We start from the raw sequence: 22,173 nt of genomic DNA, 5'->3' as shown, positions 1-22,173 counted from the left end.
AGACCCAGCGTAAAAATACAAATAATATTTACAAAACAAACCAATTATACATCGACATATGTACAAATAGTAAAACAATTACAATGCATAAATACACAGAAATATCATATCCTCAGGTAACAAAATAAGGAAAAAACTTATAGTACAATAGATGGAAATAAGAGGATATGCATTTCCGGCGTTACAGGTTCAGAGCACTCGCTTGTCCTAGGGTTGGGAAACTGCCCCTAAACGCGGAAGGATCAGCAATGATCAACGGCATGAGGATGCAGAAGGCAATGGAAACTACTGCATTAAAGACACGTAACGTGTATCCACAGGACATGTGGCCTGTTATTGAAAAAGTGTCATGGTGATATCTGCATTGGCAAAAAAGTCCGGAATAGTCCCCATTCGGATCTCCAGAAGAAGACTGCCAAGACGGAGGTGACCATGAAAAAAAAATTGAATAATCAACGAAAGAATAATTTTCTATTAGTCGGGGCGTTGAATGTCAGATGTTTGAATGTATTAGGGAAACTAGAAAATCTGAAAAGGGAACTGCAAAGGCTCAATCTAGGTATAGTAGGGGTCAGTGAAGTGAAGTGGAGCGGAAAGAAGACACGGATTTCTAGTCGGATGAGTCTACAGTAATAGCAAAAGCAGCAGAAAATGGTATAACGGTGTAGGATTCGCTATTAATAGAAAGGTAGGGCAAAAAGTGTGTTACTGTGGACAGTTCAGTGACAGTTGTTTTTAATGAGAATCGACAACAAACCAATACCGGCGAAGATAGTTTAGGTACACATGCCTACGTCGCAGGCTGAAGAGATAGAAAAAGTATATGAGAATATTGAAAGGGTAATTCGGTCGTAAAGGGAGATTGGACAACAGTTGTAGGAGAAGGGGTAAAAGAAAAGGTTACAGGAGAATATGGCCTTGGGACAAGGAATGAAAGGGGAGAATGACTGAGTTGTATAATAAATTTCAGCAAGCAATAGCGAATATTCTGATCAAGAATCATAAGAGGAACAGTATACTTGCAAAAGACCGGGCGATACGGGAAGATTTCAGTTAGATTACATCATGGTCAGACAGAGATTCAGAAATCAGAGTACCCTAGAGGTAAGGAGTACCAAGAAGCATATATAGACTCAGATCACAGTGTAGTAGTGATGAAGAGTAAGCTGAAGTTTGAAACATTGATCAGGATGAATCAATACGAAAAGAAGTGGGATACATAAGTACTAAGGAATGACGTTACACGCTTGAAGTTCTCTAAGGCTATAGATACAACCATAAGGAATAGTTCAGTAGGCAGCACAGTTGAGGATGATTGGACGTCTCTAAAAACGGCAATCACAGACATTGGAAAGAAAAACATAGCTATAAAACAAAGAAGGTAACTGCGAAGAAACCATGGGAAACAGAAGAAAACTTCAGTTGATCGATGAAAGTAGGAAATACAGAAATGTTCATGGAAATTCAGGAATACGGAAATACAATTCGCTAAGGAGTGAAATAAATAGAAAGTGCAGGGCGGCTAAGATGAAATGGCTGCATGAAAAATTTGAAGAAATCAAAAAAGAAATGATTGTTGGAAGGAAAGACTCAGCAAATAGGAAAGTCAAACAACCTTCGATAACATTGACATCAAGGGTGGTAACATTAAGTGTGCAACGGAAATTCCACTTTTAAATGCAGACGAGAGAGCGGCTAGGTGAAAGAATACATAGAAAGGCTCTATAAGGGGGAAGTTGTGTCTGAGGTGATACCAGAAGAAACAGGAGTCGATTTAGAAGAGATATGGGATCAAGTATTAGAATCAGAATTTAAAAGAGCTTTGGAGGACTTACGGTCAAATAAGGCAGAAGGGATAGATAACATTCCATCAGAATTTCTAATATCACTGGGGGAAATGGCAACAAAACGGCTATTCACGTTGGTGTGTAGAATGTATGAGTCTGGCGACATACCATCTGACTTATGGAAGAATATCATCCACACAATTCCGAAGACTACAAGAGCTGAGAAGTAGGTGAATTATATCGCACAATCAACTTCACAGCTCATGTATCCTAGTTGCTTACACGGATAATACACAGAAGAATGGAAAACAAAACTGAGGATGCGCTAGATGACGATCAGTTTGGCTTTAGGAAAAGTAAAGGCACGAGAGAGGCAATTCTGATGTTACGGCTAATAATAGAAACAAGACTAAAGAAAAATCCAGACACGTTCATAAGATTTGTCGACCTGGAAAAAGCGTTCGGCAGTGTAAATTGGTGCAAGATGCTCGACATTCCGAAAAAAGTAGGTGTAAGCTATAGGGAGAAACGGGTCATATACAATATGTACAACAGCCAAGAGGGAATAAAAGTGCTCCTATTAAAAAGGGTGTAACACAAGGCTGTAGCCTTTCGCCCCTACTATTCAATGTGTACATCGAGGAAGCAATGATGGAAATAAAAGAAATGTTCAGAAGTGGAATTAAAATTCAAGGTGAAAGGATACCAATGATACGATTATGTGATTACACTGTTATCCTGAGTGAAAATGAAGAAGAATTACGTGATCAGCTGAATGGAATGAGCAATCTAATGAGTACAGAATATCGACTCAGAGAAAATTTAAAAAAAAAACGAAAGTAATGAGAAGCAGCAGAAATGAGAACAGCGACAAACTTAACATTAGGACTGATTATCAAGACGTAGATTAAGTTAAGGAATTTTGCGACCTAGGCAGCAAAATAACCAATGACGGACGGAGCAAGGAGGACATCAAAAGCAGACTAACACTGGCAAAGAGGGCACTCCTGGCCAAGAGAAGTCTACTAGTATCAAACATAGGCCTTAATTTGCGGAAGAAATTTCTGAGATTGTATGTCTGAAGTACAGCATTGTATGGAAGTGGAACATGGACTGTGGAGAAAACCGGAACAGAAGAGAATCGAAGCATTTGTGATGTGGTGTTACAGACGAATGTTGAAAATTAGGTTGACTGATAAAGAGGCGATGATGAGGTTCTGCGCAAAATTGGAGAGGAAAGGAATATGAGGAAAACACTGATAAAGAGAAGGGACAGGATGATAGAAATTCTGTTAACACATTAGGGAATGACTTCCATGGTACTAGAGGGAGCTGTAGAGAGCAAAAACTGTAGAGGAAGACAAAGATTGGAATACATGCAGCGAATAATTGAGGACGTAGGTTGCACGTGCTACTCTGAGATGAAGCGACTGGCACAGGAAAGGAATTCGTGGCGGGCGTCATCAAATCAGTCAGATGACACATGACCAAAAAAAACTCTGCAAGTGTACATCAGGAATCATGTAACACCTAATGCATTATTCTGTAACAATTCAATCCAGTACAAACACATATGTGGATTTACAAAGTTAGGCAACTCTCTCACATACTCATTTCATGTGCTTTGGTTTTATGCTAAAGGAACTCAAAATGAGTGGATATATTACCACACACACACACACACACACACACACACACACACACACACACACACACATATATATATATATATATATATATATATATATATATATATATATATATATATATATACGCATTTTGCTTTTCAAAACACAGCAGCCAAGTATTTTACGGGCCATTAAAAACGGAACAGCTAAGTAATTTGTAGCCACGAGAGATGGATACTTTGTTTTCTGTACCCCCATGTGGCACCCAAACAGGACTGTAATTCTGTCATTGCACCCACTCTGGTGCAAGACACTATGGAGCCTCAAATTACTGCCACAATGTTATTTCAATATCTCATATTGTTACTTGTATTTTCTAAGACAGATTATGAGGAAAAGAATTAGAGTCAGCAGGTAAAAGGCTTGCTGTACCGCTACGAGTCTCAGGAGTAGTAACGACTTTGGACAACGTTCCCCAAACGGGAAAGTTCAATCTGTGACCACAGATTAATATTTAATCTCTGCATCAAAAATAAGTAGCACTTTAAACAGACCGAAATTTGCTTGCATTATTTATAAAAAAAGTATGTAAAGGTTTGTTCCATGCCCATACAAAATAGATGTGGTTCACTTTATTATAATACTGGTGTAACGTGCAGGTTTAGGTACACATGGCAACAACTGTGGTTCGATCTTTGTACCCCGCTTGGTGCAAGGAACAGTGGCCCCTCAAATTAAGTGTCACACTGTCATTTTCACCTCGTTCTATAAAAGTACAAAACTGGTTGACTGGTGAACAAGTAAACCTTCCATACAAACAAGGCCCGTTATATATTATATTCTGTCTGCCTATAATTTTACTTATTTACCTGTAAAATATATAGAAATCGTTAGCACGGTCTCCAACAGGAATACTATACTGTTATACTAAAACATATTTTTCTCAGATCAGGACATTGTTCTCCACAGTACCGTTAAATATAGATATTGCTGAATTAGGATTGGCCCTCACGAATAAGGTTATCCTACAGCTCTTAAGAAAAAAGTCAGTGTACCGAAGAGACTTAAAATCCTTGCCTAATACAGAAATTACTCCTTTAACTGCTGTTATTGTGTTAAGTATAAACGAAAGAAAACTGGAAATGGAAGAGAGAAAAATTCACAAAACGCAAATTGGACTGTTTAGCGAAAATAGTTCCTATAAAAAAAGAATTTACACTTCTAGTGGAGAAAGAAGAAGCCATTGCAGATGTGCAAAAAAGGCTTACAAATTACTTTAAAGGCAGTAGGTAGAAAAATCTGTTACTATTGGGAAATACAAGGTGTCAGCATGGAAATTGGCCACATTTTGCAGTACTTGCAGAAAGTGGTGAATCGAAGGATACTCGAAAAATATTTATATAAAATTCCGTTCCTGTTAGGATCTGCTCAAAAAACGTAAGTTACGTTGTATGAAAGTGATCTCGACATTTTGCGACATTAGGAACAAATAAACCATTTGCAGAGTTTAAAACTGGCGTAATAACTACGTTTAATGACCACTCATTAGCTGCAGTTATAAGCTGACATTCCTACATGTAAATTATACTAGAATATGGGGAACAGTCCACAGTGTTCATTAGTTCACGTGATGAAACAGTGTTGTTTTCATGATGTCACAGGTTCTGGTCTGTGATTGATCGAGAGATGCAAACCGAACAGTCGTTGTGTTTATCAAGATGTTTACGGAGGTAACATCTCGTATTTGGTACTTTCGTAGTTGCACTTGCGTATCACGAAAATGTGCATTTCAGATGATAGCCTATTGTTCGTTAAAGATCTTCCCAAAACACGTCATTTTTATAATACTTTGTTGTGGTAAAATGTCAGGAAATGTTCGTCGGTGATAAATATGTCATAGATCTTATCTTGGGATTAGCTCTTGGTATTATTTAGTAACTGACTATGGTAATGGAACGAGATATGATCTGTAAACGTTTTAGGGAAGCCCTCGCACGCTGAGCTCTATACCACCAGTAACAAACCTCAAGTGAGCCTAAGACAGAGTCGTAGAAAGCCGTGTTAGCTGGTCAGTATCCTCAGTTATAATTTTCTAGTGTAGAACACGATGTATTATCTTCTCCCCATAAAATGGTGCTAGACGATGTTTTCTTAGCTATAACTGTGCATTACTAAAATAGTTTATGTAATACACCACATTAGAGAGCTATCCATTCTTGGAGATCATGAGTGAAAGTGTGTTTGTGTGTGTGAGTGAGAGATGCGGAAATAACTTGCAGTGCTTAATTTGAGGGTCTACAGTCGTGTTTTGGGCATCGAATGTACCCCAACCTCAAAGTTCCACCAGTAGTGCCTATAAATTGAGGCACACTTGTTTTGTACTGCTGTAGAACGGTAACAGGGACAAATTAGATCTGAAAATAACTTATTGCAGCACGTAATATAACTCCTGCATGGCGTGTAATGTTTCAAGTATGTGTGTGTGTGTGTGTGTGAGTGTGTGTGTGTGTGTGTGTGTGTGTGTGTGTGTGTGTGTGTGTTTGTGTTGCTCACAGTATACATATACTTGAAACATTACATGCCATGCAGGAGTCGATTGTGTGATGATGGTGATTTGGGAGGAATGTCACATAATTTTTTAGGTGATTCTACACTCCTGGAAATGGAAAAAAGAACACATTGACACCGGTGTGTCAGACCCACCATACTTGCTCCGGACACTGCGAGAGGGCTGTACAAGCAGTGATTAAACGCACGGCACAGCGGACACACCAGGAACCGCGGTGTTGGCCGTCGAATGGCGCTAGCTGCGCAGCATTTGTGCACCGCCGCCGTCAGTGTCAGCCAGTTTGCCGTGGCATACGGAGCTCCATCGCAGTCTTTAACACTGGTAGCATGCCGCGACAGCGTGGACGTGAACCGTATGTGGAGTTGACTGACTTTGAGCGAGGGCGTATAGTGGGCATGCGGGAGGCCGGGTGGACGTACAGCCGAATTGCTCAACACGTGGGGCGTGAGGTCTCCACAGTACATCGATGTTGTCGCCAGTGGTCGGCGGAAGGTGCACGTGCCCGTCGACCTGGGACCGGACCGCAGCGACGCACGGAAACACGCCAAGACCGTAGGATCCTACGCAGTGCCGTAGGGGACCGCACCGCCACTTCCCAGCAAATTAGGGACACTGTTGCTCCTGGGGTATCGGCGAGCACCATTCGCAACCGTCTCCATGAAGCTGGGCTACGGTCCCGGACACCGTTAGGCCGTCTTCCGCTCACGCCCCAACATCGTGCAGCCCGCCTCCAGTGGTGTCGCGACAGGCGTGAATGGAGGGACGAATGGAGACGTGTCGTCTTCAGCGATGAGAGTCGCTTCTGCCTTGGTGCCAATGATGGTCGCATGCGTGTTTGGCGCCGTGCAGGTGAGCGCCACAATCAGGACTGCATACGACCGAGGCACACAGGGCCAACACCCGGCATCATGGTGTGGGGAGCGATCTCCTACACTGGCCGTACACCTCTGGTGATCGTCGAGGGGACACTGAATAATGCACGGTACATCCAAACCGTCATCGAACCCATCGTTCTACCATTCCTAGACCAGCAAGGGAACTTGCTGTTCCAACAGGACAATGCACGTCCGCATGTATCCCGTGCCACCCAACGTGCTCTAGAAGGTGTAAGTCAACTACCCTGGCCAGCAAGATCTCCGGATCTGTCCCCCATTGAGCATGTTTGGGACTGGATGAAGCGTCGTCTCACGCGGTCTGCACGTCCAGCACGAACGCTGGTCCAGCTGAGGCGCCAGGTGGAAATGGCATGGCAAGCCGTTCCACAGGACTACATCCAGCATCTCTACGATCGTCTCCATGGGAGAATAGCAGCCTGCATTGCTGCGAAAGGTGGATATACACTGTACTAGTGCCGACATTGTGCATGCTCTGTTGCCTGTGTGTATGTGCCTGTGGTTCTGTCAGTGTGATCATGTGATGTATCTGATCCCAGGAATGTGTCAATAAAGTTTCCCCTTCCTGGGACAATGAATTCACGGTGTTCTTATTTCAATTTCCAGGAGTGTACATAAGAAAATGAACCGAAAAAGTCCTATGAACATGTGTTCGATTTTGGATCATTACAGAACCGGAACGGTTGATTACTACATATTTATGAACGCATATGAAGGCAAGGGTCAATATTACTTATCGAAATATTGTGTAGTTGCTATCGTTGACAGAATTATGGTGGGACAGATGACTGATCCATCCTATAAGAGGCATTCAAAAAGTCCACCATCCATCTCAATGCACTTGTTAACACATTGGAGGGTCCGTTGTATTGCAATTGAACATAATCTCAGTGAGCTTAAGTGCAGGCAACAATGCTGGTAATGCAAGTGAAAAGTTCTTCACGTGTAACCACCTCCGTAGTGTACGCATCCCCCTTTAACCAGCCCCATAAGCAGAAGTCTGACAGGGTTAGATTGGGTAACCAGACAGACAAGTCCACCATGGCCAGTCCACCATTGAGGAAATGTGTTACTCAGACACTGGGATTGTTGTCTGGTACAGTGATTTGGTGATCCATGTTGCAGGTACATTTCCTGTCACTGCTCTAATATCACAACTTACAAAAGTGCAGGAAATGTGCGTATGCTGCAGCTGTCATTTGATTTAGTAGGAATGGAGGTGCTATTGTCACATCATCAATCATACCACAAGACATTCACTGGGAATCAAACTTAGAACCTTGTTTCCCTAGTGTCATGCATTTTCTCCATCACTTGTGTATGAGAACTGCGTGTAAATGTAGCTTCATCGCATTGCGACTGCTACGGTCGCAGGTTCGAATCCTTCCTCGGGCATAGATGTATGTGATGTCCTTAGGTTAGTTAGGTTTAAGTTGTTCTAAGTTCTAGGGGACTAATGACCACAGCAGTTGAGTCCCATAGTGCTCAGAGCCATTTGAACCATTTTTTGTAGCTTCATCTGTAAATAAAGTGTATTGCATGACGTCTCTTTGTACAGCTGATCATTCACAAAATTGATATCTGCTTACTGAGTCACCTGAATGCTGGTATTGCACAGACTCCACTTTGAATGGGTACAAGACCCCAAATGTAACGTACACCATACTCGCATGTGTTGAATATAGAGCTGATGGCCAATACGCCATGTAATGGCACTCCATTGTACTATTGCAATAACGTCTTCCCTTTCATCAACTGACTGGACAGCCTCATGTTCTGATCTTCCAGATTCACATAATTAAAAACCCTGGGAAAACCTGGCACAGTGGTTTACTGATCGAGGAATCGTCTCTGGTATTCTGTCACAGCCACACAGGCATTGCCATTGCAGTACCTGTACACAAACGAAAAGTCTGCATATTCTGCATGGGTGAACATACACAGCATGTTCGTACTCACGGACACAGTGGACTTCCTCAGTTGAACAACTCAGGCATTTATGCACACAGCCTCACAACTGCTCACTGATCCGACCCACAACTGCACACTGGGTATGATTGCAACTGTTGCCTCAGTGTAACACCACAGTTGGAGAACACCAATATCTCTTGCAGATGCATCAGTCATCTGTCTCACTATTCTTTCTGCCACAGTGTCTACACAAGGCGGTAAGTAATATTCACGCTTGTTGTCACATTCATACATAGATGCGTGTAGTCGTCAAACCTCCCCAGTTCTGTAATGATCGAAAATCGGACACATGTTCATAAGACTTTTCTGGTTTGTTTTCACATGTAAAAAAGCATCACAAATTATATATTTCTGCTGAATCGCCCTGTATCCGAAGACACACACACAAACACACACACACACACACACACACACACACACACACACACACACACACACACACACACACACACACCGGCTTCGCTCATTTTTGTGTTCATCACATCAATTGCACATATCTTCTTCTCCTCTTTCTCTTTGGCCATCCCCCACCCCCCTCCATCTCTCTGTCTATCTCATCCTCCCAACTCTATATGTCCATCTTCACATCCCCACTCTCTCTTTCTCCATCTCTTCCACCCCACCTCTCCATCAATATCTTCCTCAGTTCAAATGGCTCTGAGCACTATGGGACTTAATTGCTGAGGTCATCATTCCCCTAGAACTTAGAACTACTTAAACCTAACTAACCTAAGGACATCACACACATCCATGCCCGAGGCAGGATTCGAACCTGTGATCGTAGTGGTCGCGCGGTTCCAGACTGTAGCGCCTAGAACCGCTCGACCACAAAGGCCGGCTCAATATCTTCCTCCACACTCCCTTTGCTTCTGGCCATATCCTCCTCTCTTTCACTCTTTCCATCCCCCCCACCCCCTCTTCTATTTCCGACTGCCCACGACCGCTTATGTCTTGAATCTGCCTCTTGCACCTCTCCCTACTGCCTATCACTCTCTGTCCATCACATTCTCCCACTCTCTGACCACACCCTCCTCCCCACCTCTTGTTAGATCTCCTCCTCCCCCTCTATGTGTATTTCTCCTTCCCCTCTCATTCTGTGTCTCCTCCTGCCACCCTATCTCTCTATCAATCCTCTTCTGCTCCCTTACTCAATGTATATTCCCTCCTGTCACTCTCTCTCCCTATCCATCCCCATCTCTATCCATATAAACCTCGCCCCTCACTCAAAATGTGTTGCCTCTACATTAAATTGTTGATAAATAAGACCCATACCACTCCCACACAGGCCTGTTGTGATGTGCAGCCAAACATCAGGGCCCAAAAAATAGTTTTTTGTCCATATCTCTGCTTCTATATATCCTTCTCCCTCCCCCCCCCCCCCCCCAGTGCACACCTCTTCCACCTTCCCTCTCAGTATAGCTCAGTACACCGCACCCTGTCCTGTCTCTCAGTCCATTTCATTTTCCCAACTCTGTCTGTCTCTCCATCATACCCCTGCTTCCTTGTGCATATCCCCTGCCACTTTCTCTGACAATATCTTCCTCCCTCTCCCTCTGTCCATATCCTCTTCTTGCTCTATCTATCCATCTCCTCCTCCCACTCTTCTTTTTACACCTGCCCACAACAACACCTTCCACTTCCCTCCTGCAACTCTCTCTCCTCCCCCACTCTTTGTCCATTTCCTCTTCCACCTCTCTCTGACCTCCTCTTACCCCTTTGTCCATCTCCTCGTCTCCCTCTTTGCCCATCCCCTCCTCTTCACACACTCTGTTCATCCCCTCTCTCCCAATCTCTTCCTGCCCCACCTACCTATGCATTTCCTTCTGTCTGCTGTCTGCTCCCCTACCCAGTTCCATGTCTCCACCTCTGACTGCTCCTCCTGTCCCTTTTCCCTATACATCTCCTCCTGCTAATCTCTCTCTATCCATATCCTCCACTCCATCTCCCTATCAACCTCTTCATCTCTCTCAGTCCGCCCCCCCCCCCCTCCCCGATCGCTGCTCTCTTTGCCCCATACCCCTCTGCCTCCTCTCTCCCTACCCATCCTCTCTTGCCCCTCTCTCTGTTCATCCCCTTTCTATCGCTGAAAAAAATTTATGTCTGTATTTTGCCTCCTATTGTAGCTAGAAACAGAGTGCTAATACTCATGGTTGTATGTTTGTCAGATTTGCTTGAAATCGACCCAGGAGTTACGAGAGAATACTGGATATATAGACACACATACACTATAAGACAAAAGAAAGGACGTGCCATGAAGGAATTACCCAAATGCCTTGGAAATCTGTAGATGTGACGTACATGTACAGACAAACAAATAATTACAATTTCAGTAAAATTAGGTGATTTATTCGAGAGAAAGTGCTCCACAAACGAAAAAAGTCAATAACAATTTGGTTACGTCTGGTCCTTTTGTAAGCAGTTGTTCTGTTTGGCTTTGAATAATGTAGTTGCTGGATACCATGCCAAATTCTGTCCAGTTGGTGCGTTAGATCATCAAAATTTAGAGGTAGCTGGAGGGTCCTGCCCATCATTCCCAGAACTTCTTCGCTGGTCATCACCTAGTTCGAAGCGAAACTCATTACTGAAGACAATTCTACTCCATTCAATGAGATCCCAGGCCAAAGACTTGCCTGGAGACACCCAGACCAGCGAAGGGATAAAAAATGGTTCAAATGGGTCTGAGCACTACGGGACTTAACAGCTATGGTCATCAGTCCCCTAGAACTTAGAACTACTTAAACCTAACTAACCTAATGACATCACACAACACCCAGTCATCACGAGACAGAGAAAATCTCAGACCCCGCCGGGAAGCGAAGGGATACCTGTGTGATTGTCGACTGCCATATGGCCCGACAGCCAGGAGTGTGGGGTGCCATTTCTTTCCTAGAAGGACTCCTTGGGTATCATTGGCGGCGTCCTTACATCACATTGGTACTTCATGGCGAACCATCCTGGGCTAAGATTTCAACAAGATAATGCCTACCTGCCCATGTCACGAGCTACTATTGCTTGTGTTTGTGTTTGCCAAACCCTACCTTGACCTGCAAGGTCACCAGATCTCTCTCCAATGCATAATACAGAGATGGACCAAAGCGTGACTGACTCTCTCAATTTGTGATGCTCTTTCTCTTGAATAAATCATCCGGTTTTTTACTGAAATTGTATTCATTTATTTGTCCATGTACATCACATCTATCGATTTCCATTCCATCCGGAAAATTTCTTCGTGGTGCGTCGTTTCTTTGTTTTAGTCAATCGAGACAGACCGACTGCCATATTGTCCTGTGCCAGTGGCAACACTGGGGAAGTGGAGTGGGGTGGGGGGGATCAGCTTACCGCCCTCCTGGCCGTTGATCTTTAGCAGTCCTGGTAACACTCTCCAGCTGGCATCACGAGGCTGAGTACATCCCATTCCTGTCCTCCCAACGAGGAAAAATCTCTGGCAGTACTGGGAATCGCGCTCCCGCAGTACAGCCAAAAAAGCGCTCACCGCTCAGAATAGCCCAGTGGCATATCGAAACATGTGCCAGATAAATAATAAGGTGTTAGCGAGGGCGATGAATTTCTAGTGCCTATAATTTTTCTTTTCTTTCCTTAATGTCCTCATTTCTAGGCAACACATCATCGAATAGCTTGTGGGATATATGCAGCACGTTCGACAAGAATTTTTTCTACCTATTTTATACACAGTCTTGAATGATACGGTACACACACGTAAGGATATTCCTGAACATCTTGGAATAAGCAGGCACCACTTACGGTAGTAAGCTATGTATACAACCAGACTAAAAATTTATAAGGCGATCTATATGCTTGGGAAATTATCTTATAAATAATTCACACGGCAGATGCAAATAGTTGAATAATTTGATAAAATCCCATAATGTTAGTTACTGCTTACTTCAAACAATCCACATGTTTTCAGAATGAATCTCGCTACAGGGAAGTGCACACTAAGCTGTAATCACATTGCAGATTATTACTGCTTGCCCGAATTGGCAAAAAATAAGTGTAAGTGCGTAACTCAGTTTCAATAAACACTTTTGGGCGTTAAGCCGAATTATTTTGAAACGAAAAGGAGTTCCTAAAATCGACGTTTTAACCACTGCAAATATGAACCAAACGTCTATTTTAAGAGTTATTTTTAGTTTCAACACGATGCGGCCCAGAGCTGTAATGAGTTCTATTCGATACATGGTCTAATTTTCAGTCACAACTGATGTCACGGAACATGTTATATTTTCAGATTCAAATAAAATAAGCAACCACTAAAGATGTGCTGAAATATACTTTGGTTCACAACAAATGTAACAATAATTTGTGTTTTGCATTCCTGTAACCTATCGCTTTTCCTGGACGCATAGACAATAGTGAACACAACACTTATCTTTATTATTATTATTATTATTATTATTGGTAGTAGTAGTAGTAGTAGTAGTAGTAGTATTTATTGTCAGTATTATTATTTATTAACATACGCATTTAGGTAACTTATTTGAAACCAGTTCACTGTTCTTCCTTCATCAGTATGGTACGTATTTGATGCTCAGAAACATTCCAAGATTTGTAGAACTCAGGTGCCTTTTTAGGGACTACTAGAGGCTACAAAGCTACTGTTGTACTGATTCAAAATATGATATGATATGAACAGAAGTAGACGTGTTGAACACATTCTTAATTATAATACAGGCTTGGCTAACACAGTGATAGTACATCTTCATCTGCGGCATTAAATCGTTTTTACAAGAAATTCATTTAATTTTATTACTGCTCTTGACTATACCTTAATACGCTTAGTACTATTTTCGCAGGTGAAATGGTGGATTACCTTCAACGAGCCGGGCCACACAGCCAGATCATATACCACTAACTTCGTTATTCTACCATTCTATGAATTACGCAAGCAAGGAGCCAATTACATGGTTATAGACACAATTCTAAAGGCACACGCCAGAGTTTATCACATGTATGACAAGGAATTCCGCCCACGCCAAGGAGGTAAGTCAAGCAAACTTTGTGGCCTTTAACACATGTTATGTTTGATCCTATAGCTCACAGCTGCACATTGTGCGCTAGTTTTTTCATGTCATCATGAATTCTTTCTAAAATTGTCGTATGCCGTCACCGTTTCATCCTATGCTCCTGTAGAATCTTATTACTCCTTAGTGCTTTACTTTTGGAAATAATTTTATTGCATATTCACATCAAGTTTGGGTATATGGACATCGAATTACATATTTCTGTTGCTTCCAGTACGCAAAAAATTTGAAATCTGAATATGTAATTAAACGCTGAAGCTAAAAAGTTATTGTTGTGGCATACTGTAGAACTTTCATTGGAATAAAACATAAGATGGAGCCCACTCAACTGTGGTGAAAATTCGTAAATTTCGTCTGATTCATCTCCACATGGTGAGGGTATCGATAGTGCGGTACTTCAGACGATGAGCAGGGAAATACTCAGTGCACCATGGTATCTGACATACTCCATAGTGAATGAAAATAGGTCATTAACAAAAAGAGAATGACTAAATCACTTGGCGATATTTCTTTCATAATTCAACATGACTCCCTCATACCTCTTGCGTTGTGCACTAACAGAACTGCGTTTCTTTCATCTGTGTGCCAACGCAGACAAACAAAACTTTCAGTTCTGGGCAGTGGGCAAGCCTTACGAACATGAAATTCATTGCGAAGCTGCTGCAGCACTACATTCATGCCTACACATCATGGCAAGTCATGGACAACTTTGAGACCTGCGAGCCGCCTCATCGCGTGATGCGATAGCAGCGTTCCTAGCGCTAAAGGCAAATCTACAGCGTCTTTGACGTTAATGTTTAAAAGGTAATGGCACCGCTTTCCCGACACGTCACGCCACGCCAATAAATTATGCCTCAGAACAAGCGTTTTTGTGAGTACATCCCTTTTATGTTCGCCCAGAAAACAGTAAAACTGATACTACTGAGCAGAACATTGTATCACTCTAGCATGGGCGACGCTATAAACTTGGCGAAGAAACAATAAGAGTGACTTGCTAGTAGTACCCCTACCGAGCGATTCGTGGTTGGATAATATATTTTAACTCAGCGCCTTGTTTCCTAACAGGTCATCAAAATAATTCATACCACGAAATACACATTTTCAAGAAAAAGTGAATAGTATATCGCAGAGAATCTCATGTGTGAAACAAGGCGACTTTGTCAAAATCCAATACACTATACAAAAAAAATTGCCATCAGTCATTAGTGAAGCAGGACAGTCACAATAAAAACGCAGATAAACACCTTTAAACCGATTTATTCGGTTTAAAAAAATAAGCAGCTCTTATACTGAATTTTAACACCAAATTATCTATACAGGGTGAGTCACCTACCGTTACCGCTGGATATATTTCGTAAACCATATCAAATGCTGACGAACCGATTCCACAGGCCGAACGTGAGGAGAGGGGCTAGTCTAATTGTTTAATACAAACCATCCAAAAATGCACGGAAGTATGTTTTTTAACACAAACCTACGTTTTTTAAATGGAATCACGTTAGTTTTGTTAGCACATCTGAACATATAAATAAATACGTAATCAGTGCCGTTTGTTGCATTGTAAAATGTTAATTACATCCGGAGATATTGTAACCTTAAGTTGACGCTTGAAACCTCCGACGTTCAGTTGTGTGTTGAAGAAACACGGGCCACGGTCGGCGAGCAGCATCTGCAGGGACATGTTTACGATGACGACCGTGTTTACGAGTGTGGCTGTAGTGCACTGTTGTGGTTTGGTCTAGCTGTCGCATTGTCCGCATGTAGCGCTTGCTGCTATTGTTATTCTGCATTCGTCTCCGCACGCGGACCAACTGTAGTACATCGTGTTACCAGACGTCTGTGATAGTGTAGTGTTGTAGGAACTGTGACCACGGTGTATTCGAACTCTGAAAAGGCGGAGATGATACTCATCTATCGCGAGTGTCGACGAAATGCAGCTGAAGCCTGCAGGGTGTACGCAGAATGGTACCCGGACAGAGAGCATCCAACGTGCCGCACATTGCAAAACATCTACCGCCAACTGTATGCAACAGGTATGGTCGTAGCACGCAAACGGGTCCGTAACAGGCCCGTCACAGGAGAAGCGGGTGCAGTTGGTATGTAAGCTGCTGTTGCCATGCACCCACACATGAGTACGCGGGACATTGCGAGAGCCGGTGGATTGAGTCAAAGTAGTGTCATGCGCATACTGTATCGTCACCGCTTTCACCCGTTTCATGTGTCGCTACATCAGCAATTACATGGTGATGACTTTAATCATCGAGTGCAATTATGTCAATGGGCATTAACAGAGAATGCGTTGCAGTTCTACCTCTTTACCGATGAAGCGGGTTTCACAAACCACGGGGCAGTGAACCTACGGAACATGCATTACTGGTCCGTGGACAACCCTCGCTGGCTCAGAGAAGTAGAGCGACAGCGACTGTGGACTGTGAATGTATGGTGCGGAATCATTGGCGACCACCTAATTGGTCCTCACTTCATTGCAGGGGCCCAAACAGCTGCAACATACATCGTGTTTCTACAGAATGATCTGCCAACGTTGCTCGAAAATGTCCCACTGGACACGCGTCGACGTATGTGGTATCAGCATGATGGTGCACCTCCACATTCCGCAATTAACACTAGGATGACCCTTGACACGATGTTCAACGGACGTTTCATAGGACGTGGAGGACGCATAAATTGCCCAGCCCGTTCTCCTGATCTTACACCTCTGGACTTCTTTCTGTGGGGTACGTTAAAGGAGAATGTGTACCGTGATGTGACTACAACCCCAGAGGATATGAAACAACGTATTGTGGCAGCCTGCGGCGACATTACACCAGATGTACTGCGGCGTGTACGACATTCATTACACCAGAGATTGCAGTTGTGTGCAGAAAATGATGGCCACCACATAGAACATCTATTGGCATGACATGTCGGGACACACTCTATTCCACTCCGTAATTGAAAATGGAAACCACGTGTGTACGTGTACCTCCCCCTTCATGGTAATGTACATGTGCGTCAGTGAAAAACAGCAATAAAAAGGTGTTAGCATGTGGACGTAGTGTGCTGTTCCAGTCTCTTCTGTACCTAAGGTCCATCACTGTTCCCTTTGGTTCCCTACGTAATTCGGTGCTTTCCGATACACACGATCGAACAGCGGAGGAGTGGTACTCAAGCGTCAACTTTAGGTTACAATATCTCCGGATGTAATTAACATTTTACAATGCAACAAACGGCACTGATTACGTATTTGTTTATATGTTCAGATGTGCTAACAAAACTAATGTGGTTCGATTTTTAAAAAAACGTAGGTTTGTGTTAAAAAACATACCCCCGTGCATTTTTTTATGGTTTGTATTAACCAGTTACACTAGCCCCTCTCCTCACGTTCGGTCTGTGGAATCGATTCGTCCGTATTTGATGTGGTTTACGAAATATATCCAGTGGTAATGTTAGGTGACTCACCCTGTACATGAATTTACAGGACTGACATAGAGGCTTATGGTATTTTGCAGATTGTTATCTATTCACCTTGAATGTAAAATGCATTTATTTATTTAGATCAGAAAAGAAAATTGTTCATACTTATATGTGCTTCTGATAAGATTAATTTGTGTTCTTGCAAATTATCTCAGATGAAGTTCTTTTGCTTCGGCCAAATATCTTTTATTAAACTTGACCAGATCTACTTCTTTACATTTGGATTTTCAAGAAATCTTATCCCAAAGTTCAGTAATTTCCATTTAAAGATTTTCTGTGGCCTTTTCTGCGTCCCCGTTTTGGAGTTAGCAGATATAGCAGAAGTGCTGTGTGCATTCCTGAAATTACGAAATATTGTACCAAATTCCACTTATAATTATTTCAGTCCATAAAAATAAATAATATGATGAACATTTTCTGGAGCTGACACTGTGGGTAAACGGTAACAGTTTCCATGTCTCATGTGCATTTTCCACAAGCGCATCTTTGTCTGAAATACTTTCAGGGGGTTGTACAGTTAGTGAATTAACTGCCCTTGATTCTGGAGTTTGTAATTTAACTCATTTCAGTAACTTACGATCTCAACTAAGACTGTTAAATCACAAACCACAGCCTGCTTACAGAATAACGTGGGGGTTCTCCTTCAAAAACGAGGCCGCTCGTGCGCTCGCTTACCGATCTGATCGGCAGAGCGGCCGACAAGATACAGAATAGGGCACCAGGCCACCTGGTGTTATGGGGGTCCGCCTCCTGCAGTGGCTCTGGCCTTGGCCGTACCGACATGCCACGGCAGTGAATGGAGATGGCGCGTGTGTTGGCCGATTTGAGAGCTGCTCTGTTCCCTCTCGCTCACCACCATTCGTCTTCATCTTCTGAACTGTGGTGACGATTGTCATGTAGCATTGTAGTACGACGATCTTGGGTTGCTGTTCACATAGGCCCTGGCTTGGCCGCCGAAATTGTCAGGGACGCTGGTGTCCTGATCCGAGATGATTGGGAAGAGACCCAGATCCACCCATCTTCGACAGAGGGAGATTGTGGTGTTGAACTCTGAGACTGGTGGTTATGGAGAGGTAGACATCTCTCCCCATAGCAGCTGTCGTTGCTCAGAAGGGAAACTCCCCATCGCACCCCTCTCATATTTCGTGCTGAAATAGCCCAGTGGATAGCCTGTCTAAAACTGAACATAAATCAAGCATAAAACAGGCAGAGGGTGTACTGAATTGTAAAAGAAAAGCAAAATAAAAACAGTGAATAGTCCGAGCTGAACATGTGCGGTATCGAGTGACTTATAAGAACCGTGGCATCATGGTTATGTAGTGAAGGCGTTGGACTACAACGCAGGAGATCTGTGTTGAGACATCTCTTGTGCCCCACTTATTGTTTTTTTTTCATAAAATTATGAACTTGTCGTCCAGTCGTTGACGTATCTCTACTCCTTCTGTAGTCTTGGCAATTGTCATACTACTCACTGGTCATAGAATATGAGTCACGTGGTAATAATATACTTTTGTCGCAAGTAAATGTGATGAATAGCGAAAGCAGATGACATGGCACATAGACTGCCACGACTCAGTGGCAATGCATATTCGCTCGATGTTGCACATCTTGAGCTTGGACTGTTCACTGTTTCTATTTTGCTTCTTTTTTCACAGTTCACTACACCTTTTTCCTGTTTTCAACCTTGATCTGTATTGAATTTTTTATGGACTATCCAGGGCCATCTTACCACTAAATCTGAGGTGTGCGATAGGGAGTTTCCCTTTCAGTAGCGTGCTGAAAATCTATAAGTCTCGTGCCAGAATCTCTTCGCTGCAATCAGGGAATCGAGTGCGAACTTACGAACGCCATCAATCCGTCTGACAACCCGCCTTACGAGCTAAAATGCTGGGGTACTTTTGGAGGGAAATAGTGGCTTATGTTTACCCGATGTCACTTGTCATGACCGCATACGTCTTGCTATTAAGAACATATCAGTGATTCTCACTCTGCCATGCATGCTTAACGAGTTTGTTACGGTATAGGACTGGCTCATAAAAGCTCTTGGTAAGCGTTGTTGCATTACCAGGAGCGTTTCTTTCACCCTGTAACGAAGGTGACGTGATCCTGTCTGGATGATCTACCTATTAAAATTTCTGTTAAGGTCCGCTGTCTGGCTTTCCAGAAGCGCCTATATGCTGGGTTTTGCTTCAATATCTGAAAACGTGGATCGCATTGCTTGACGTACCCGTGTAACGTTTTATGAAGAGCGTGTGCAGTGTTACGGTCTTGATCAGAGGACCTCCAGCGAATAGCTAATCTCTTTCTAGTGCTCGAGGATTTGGTTCCAAGTGACACTCATTATCTCCGTTTCCAACTTATCCATCTCCGAAACTAATAGGTGAGCCGGTTTACGACACTCCACAATTTCACTCAAGTTATTGGATATGTCATCCTAAACTTGCCTGGCAGAGATAGAACAACATGGAATTGTCCTCTCACCATCCGCTCTGACCGACCACCTAGTAGTGTCCGACAGCCTCCTCAAAATTTGTTTTTTGAAGTAGTTTTTTCCGTGATTTCGAAAGAAATGTGTAGAGGCTTTCAACAAAATCGAAGAAGGATATCTGCACAGGATTCTGATGTGCGATTGGCAACGAAATCTAAGGAATATGCAAAGCACGGAATGTATTCTGTGTATTCATTTATCTTTGTAATTCGTGCATCTAAGCCGCTGTACTTTCCAATCATGTTGCTGGAATTGCTACAGCTTTGCCCACGGCCATCTTTGAGGTCAACATCATTCTCTTTTACAAAAATCTTGTGAGCTTCGGGCGAGTTGCTCAGCAGTATGGCCTTCCAAGTCCAGGAACCTTACAACTCTTGCCAATGGTCCGCATGGCAGGACACAGCGCACTATCAGAGTCGGGTAAATTACGTGGTATATATCTGGAGTGAAATACAATGAAACAGAATTATATTCGTATCTCTTAATTTCGCAAATAAAATGATCCCGTATGCTTGATGGAATTAGATGCATAAATTCATCGCATATTGTTTTGGACAAATGCTATGTATATCCCTTTCCTTTATTTGCAGGAATGTGTGTACTTTGGGCAAGAAAAAATATATTTGGCTGTTAGTTCTAATAACCCTAAATAATTTCCACTGTAAGGTGATCCAACAATTTCATTACAACTACGAAACGCGAGACCTCGCTGTGCTAAAAAGCTATAAATGTAGTAATTCGTTCTAAGAGTGTGCACCAATACATTTCTTCGACCTCAATTGGTTAGTTGATTTGAGGGAGGGGACCAAATAGCGAGGCCATAGGTCCCATTGGATTAGGGAAGGATGGAGAAGGAAGTCGGTCGTGCCCTTTCGAAGGAACAATCCCGGCATTTTCCTGTAGCGAAATCACGGAAAACCTAAATCAGGATGGCCGGACGTGACTCATAAATCGAGATCGATAAGTGCAGTCTTGTTTTTGTGGAATAACAGTGAAAGAATCGTTATTCGTATTCTCCTAGTCTTCTGATCCATCCTTCGTAGACCGTGAAGAACCGTCTGAATCCATAAATTTGCAAAACAAAAAAAATAGTGTTCACATGGTGCACTTAACTCGATCGAAATAGCTCGGCTGTTCACCAATATTGCTGGAGTACAATTTACTTTCTTTCCGCTTCTGGCTTGTAAAATGCCTGACACTATCAGAAGCATGTAAAATAACATCGCAGGTGCGAGAGGGCTTGTCATATCGTGCTTTTAACTTCTCTTTGGTTGGAAGCCGATGTGGCTACATTGGGAGCATTTGCTGTTCGTTTGACTACAGTATCACTTGTAGAAAATGTGCACACTCTGGAAAGAATTGCAGACCGTAATAAATATTTTATGGCTGGCCTGCTGACACCATCTGTACATTGAGATGCAACTTCTATATTTTGTGCTTTAATTTCTTTAGAGTTAGCAACATTTTTCTGAACGAAAAAAAAACAACTCAATCAGCTTACGTGTTTTTGGTGTAACAGTATTTTTTTCCCTTTCATATTTCGCTTCACGTTTTGCACTTCCAGATACGTAGCTTCGACCCGACCCCCTCTTACTCATGTCAGCTGCCTTGATCTGTATAGAGAGAACATAAATTACAAAGTAAAATGGAATTCTACTGTTTAATCTGATGTCGTTGTCCACATCGGTATTATAATTTACATCCATGTTGTAATGAAATCAGTGTCAAGCCTACGTTCAGAAGCTAGAGCGAATAGGTTCTGGCAGGGGAGGTCCTTTCCGAAAGAACCCGTGCAGTGGTGTAAGTTTGCGTCCCAGGTTTTATAGCCTTCAGCGCATCATCCTGGAGGGTCCTAGTTTGCGAAAAAATTACGAAAAATAAGTTCATGTGGCACAGCAGACAGTCGAAAGTATAAGTAATTGTACAGGTACTGCTGACGCCTCGCTATACGCAGGCAGTAACGCTACGGAACAATTTGAATGTATCGCCAGCAGGAGAGGACAAAGGCCACCCCGTCAAAGCCGGACGCAGCGACATGTGTCCGGCCACCTGAGCTCAATTATTCCGAACCGACTACGCCCAGTCACTAACACCAATCAACAAAATTTTAATTTTTTTCTGTACCTGGCATGAAAACAGCTAATCCTTATGTTTTCGGGTGTGCTGATAACGAAGATGATAATTAAAAATGCAAGATTAGCTGTCGTTTTGAAGTTATGTTAACTTTGCGTTATTGCCTATATAAGCTTATGCATGTATTTACCTTAATGTTATCCCTCGGAGGAAGGTCATTGCAGGCGCTTTGCCTGTCGTTTGTAGTT

At 42.8% G+C, this 22,173-nt stretch overlaps 1 protein-coding gene across 2 annotated transcripts in view; it reads left to right on the top strand.

The window, feature by feature from the left end:
• The window catches only part of LOC126354599 (myrosinase 1-like), a 148,301-nt gene that overhangs the window by 82,572 nt on the left and 43,556 nt on the right, over nt 1-22,173 (top strand). For both annotated transcript variants that reach the window (XM_050004354.1, XM_050004363.1), the window contains exon 6: nt 13,663-13,849. In XM_050004354.1, the coding sequence (XP_049860311.1) occupies nt 13,663-13,849 (187 nt within the window). The remainder of the gene's footprint in view (nt 1-13,662; nt 13,850-22,173) is intronic.

The sequence above is a fragment of the Schistocerca gregaria genome, chromosome 1 (genome assembly GCF_023897955.1).
Source record: "Schistocerca gregaria isolate iqSchGreg1 chromosome 1, iqSchGreg1.2, whole genome shotgun sequence".
NCBI lineage: Eukaryota > Metazoa > Arthropoda > Insecta > Orthoptera > Acrididae > Schistocerca > Schistocerca gregaria.
Note: the sequence above shows the minus strand (reverse complement) of the source record. Positions and strands in the feature narration are given on the sequence as shown.